At 33.8% G+C, this 3,945-nt stretch overlaps 1 pseudogene across 1 annotated transcript; it reads right to left on the reverse strand.

Annotated features, from left to right (window-relative positions):
* Positions 1–3,370: 3,370 nt before the first annotated feature.
* On the reverse strand, positions 3,371–3,945 carry LOTGIDRAFT_172094 (annotated as a pseudogene; the record flags this gene model as incomplete). Its single annotated transcript has 1 exon — positions 3,371–3,945. A coding segment is annotated over exon 1 (328 nt), but the record flags the coding sequence as incomplete, so codon positions are not given.

The following is a 3,945-nucleotide window of genomic DNA, read 5'->3' on the forward strand; positions in this document are numbered from 1 at the left end:
ACGGTAAAACTAGAAGCCACTTCTACAGCTTTGTCTATATTAATAGGTTTAGATTGTAACAATGTAGTTCTCTCTACTGCGTCCACAATGTCCAAAGCAGAACGCAGGTGATTTTTCTGTCTCTGAAATTACAATCGAAATATAAAGTTGTCTGAAGATCGTACAGCATGAAGCTCTGAGTAACAACTGTTCTGTTTTAAAACTTCAAAATATAGCAATTTTGTGAAATCTATGTGGAATCTTCAAATAGTAACTGGGCCCACAAATTCAGTTGAGAGGTGAACTGAGGCTTTCTGTAAGAGTGAGATTGTCCTGATTTGCTAGTAACTACAGAACTATTAAATTGTAATAGAACTCATATTCAATTGCAAATTTGACTGTTATCTATTCCACGAAGGAGTAATTTGGATACTCTCCATTTCTTGTCTTCATCATATGTAACACACTCATGCAAGTCAAAAGTCACATGCTATAGAAATGGACATGGAATATCCAGGAATATAAAACACTATTGAAAGTATTCCAATTCTGAGAAGCATTCTATTTGTAGACAAAATAACCCATGACAGGTGGGAGGTCAAAAATATCATACCATCTGAGGTTGCAGGTTTTTCACTAATTTTTCAACCAAAACTATAATTTCTTCCTCTTCTTCACTAAATACTGACACCTCCTTTTCTCTGTAAGGAAAAAAATGGAGACTGCCATGCACAGTAAGACATAAATAAACCTTGCAAGATAAAATTTAAATGAAACAAAAATGAGATTTACATTGAATGTAACAACATTCAAACAAAATAGAAACTCACAATATAAGATAACATCATACAAATCAAAGGGGAACAGTCGCATTTTCACAGATTGATTTCGGTCTTAAATATATGTAAATAGCCTTCGGAAGAACTAGAATTGCAGGAAAAAAGCATAATCCCTTCAAATATACCTCAAACTAGAACTTTCACTTACTATTTCTATATCCCTTTTTTTCTTATGAGAAAAGACTAGTCGTCATTTAAACTTTCAAAACACAGATAATTCTTGACTCAAATTACAATGGTGAGCTGTGAACACTATAACTGATTAGCTTACAAAATAAATTTCGCGTTTTGAGACTAAACTATGATTGGTCAGCGATAAATATATAAGGTATATATTATTAAAGTATAAAAATCAAAATTCAATGGAGTTTGGCTCTCTCTTTCTGCAAAAAAATATATGAAAAAATACCTGTTTTTGGTTAGAATAATTTTAGCTGAGTGAAGAGCCTCAATCCATATCTTCTCTACACCAAGACTAATACCAAATAATAATGGTCCACAGGTCATATATTTAATAAATCTATCTGATTCATCTAGATCTTCACCACTTCTCTTTAACCATTCAATAGCATAATCACCTAGAAAATAACCATAATTAAAGGGATAGATGCCCCATTTAGCTCATTTTTTAGCGAAGCCAATCAATAATAGTGATCACAGCTCACCCATCAAAATTTGAGCCTTCAAATCTATGTGTGTCCAGAATTATCCACATTTGAAAGTTACAAAGACTAGTCGTCTTTTAATGAGACAATGCTATAACGGTATAGAAATATGAAAAGAAATTCCTAGTTTGAGATATTTTTAAAGGAATTATGCGATTTTTGTTCATTTCTAGTTTTTCTGCAGACTATTGGCATATATTCCAAGACTAAAATCAATCCCTTAAGATGGCACACCTGTCCCTTTAAGATCAAAAACCCTTAATGAAATATTGGACCTTGAAGCATATCACTCTGCTATGTTTTCCCTCAGCAGATAAACCTAGAACCGGTACCGTTTTATGGGATCGAAATAATTAATAATCATGTCACATGATTTCCAATCAACTAAATTGCCCGTTTTGTTTTGTAAATATGAACACATGAACTATAATTATGAGTACTTGCATCAACCAAATCAATTTCAACCTACCATTACCAGCTTGATGTAATGTTCCTTCGTCATCAGAGGACTCTACAAGATCTGGTAAATCATCTGGTAACTGCGACATTTTTAAACGACTTCTTGACTAGATGATCCTGAAAATATACTAAAACCTGGTCAAAATTTGTGGCAAGGAGTCTACTCAATAGGCAAAAACAACTCACTTCATCATGCCAAATACCCAATCAAATCAAGAATGCCAGCTAAACTATCAAAAGTTATCAGGCAATAATATAGGTCTTAATCTAGTCTAACAAAAATGACATCTATTTGAGGATATTTTTTAAACACTTACATTGAGATAGACAAACTTTAATACTGAAATTGTTGAGAACAGATATTGCCAATAAACTTACCAACAAAAAAATGGCAAATTTGAGACACCAATCTTTAAATCAGAAAAAGGTGCGAATATTTGACTGTACGAAAATAACCACTTCAAAAGAATCTAAGTCTAGACCTTTAGGACAAATATGAAAGGAAATATGTTGCAGTGAGTCAAAGATGAGGTATTATTGTCGTCTATTAATAACCGGGACTTTCCTAACAAGAAATAACTCGAGTTACTTGTTTTGTACACGCGACAGTTACTACATCCTGAACATATAGATTGGTTCTTCAATCACCGACATGTACCAAGAATGGTTGAATCAGGCCATAAAGTTATAAATAGTTCTTATTATATAACTCTTTGACTCTGACTCTGGTATTCAATTCTCTAAATTTGCTAAATTCGTAGAAAAAAGCTCATTTACAGCTAGACCTAAACATCGCCTCTGTTGAGGCCTGTGATTGACAGAAAATCTAGGCTTTGTTTACCTTAAACCGGATCCGCCAAACCGTAAAAATACATTATGTATGTTAAAAAATCCCCATAAAACAGGGCCTAATTTTTCCAACTCTACTCCAGACGATAGCTTTTCAATGTCTATTAGAGGCTGGAATAGGGCCTGATGTTTCGGACCTATTTTCAGTTATCCTTCCACAGGTTATGACGGAATATTTTGATGACAGGTTGCTGGAAAGAATGTATGCAATCAATTTCTCCTACAAGCTAGAAAATAATCAGGGTTCTGGTACCAAAATAAAGACACGAAATTTTCCACACCTTGAAGAATTTGCTTGTCTTCCAAGAATAGCTCTCAGACATCACTGGTAGAAATTCATCTGTCAAAGTCTGAAGATAAGGTCATCCAGCCTTTCTGAAACACCTGATGCCACTCTGTAAGAAGCTTATCAGCCTTTTTCCTTTGCAAAAGTCACATATTTATTTTTTCTATTTCTCTGTTTAAAACTTGACAAATGAGGTAATTAAGGAGTCTCAAGTGAAAAAAGTGAGCAAGCTTTCGTCGTAAATTTGTCAGTCACATATTATCATGAGGTAAAGAAAACAAAAGAATGTAATTGAGCTTAAAATAATATTTTATGATAATAATATTATGCATATCATATCAACAATAAATATAACATGGAAGAAAGTAAAAAAAAATTTTGCAAAAAAAAAAGAGAAGAGATTCTACATATTCCGAGTATGCGCCACTTTCACTATTTTTTTGTAAGAGGCTGTTCTGTTTCATGTTATTTTGCCTGTCCTCCAAGCTTTTCTCCACGACACTATTTAAGTCTGGTTGAATAAAATATTTGGCAGCAAATTCTTGAATATTGTAGTCTTGGTCAAAACATCACTCAGAAAACCCCCCGTTAGTGATTCAACTTCAGGATGCTCCCTACAAATATTTCTCATTTTCAACTCTAGTTTGAATTTTTAACTTATTTAGCTTAGATTGCTGCTCTTGGTTAAGAGCTCCCAAATCCTGCATGCCTCCTTGATCATACGGTTCCATGCCATAAGGCGCTTTGTGCTGAGACTTGTCTGCTGCCATAATCTACCGTATCTACAAGTTCACAACCACAGATTCCACTATGTCTACCAAAGTACAGCAGGTCTCCAAATGGTTCTATTTAGTATCTGAAAATAAAC

This window comes from Lottia gigantea (genome assembly GCF_000327385.1).
Source record: "Lottia gigantea unplaced genomic scaffold LOTGIsca_127, whole genome shotgun sequence".
Lineage (NCBI taxonomy): Eukaryota > Metazoa > Mollusca > Gastropoda > Lottiidae > Lottia > Lottia gigantea.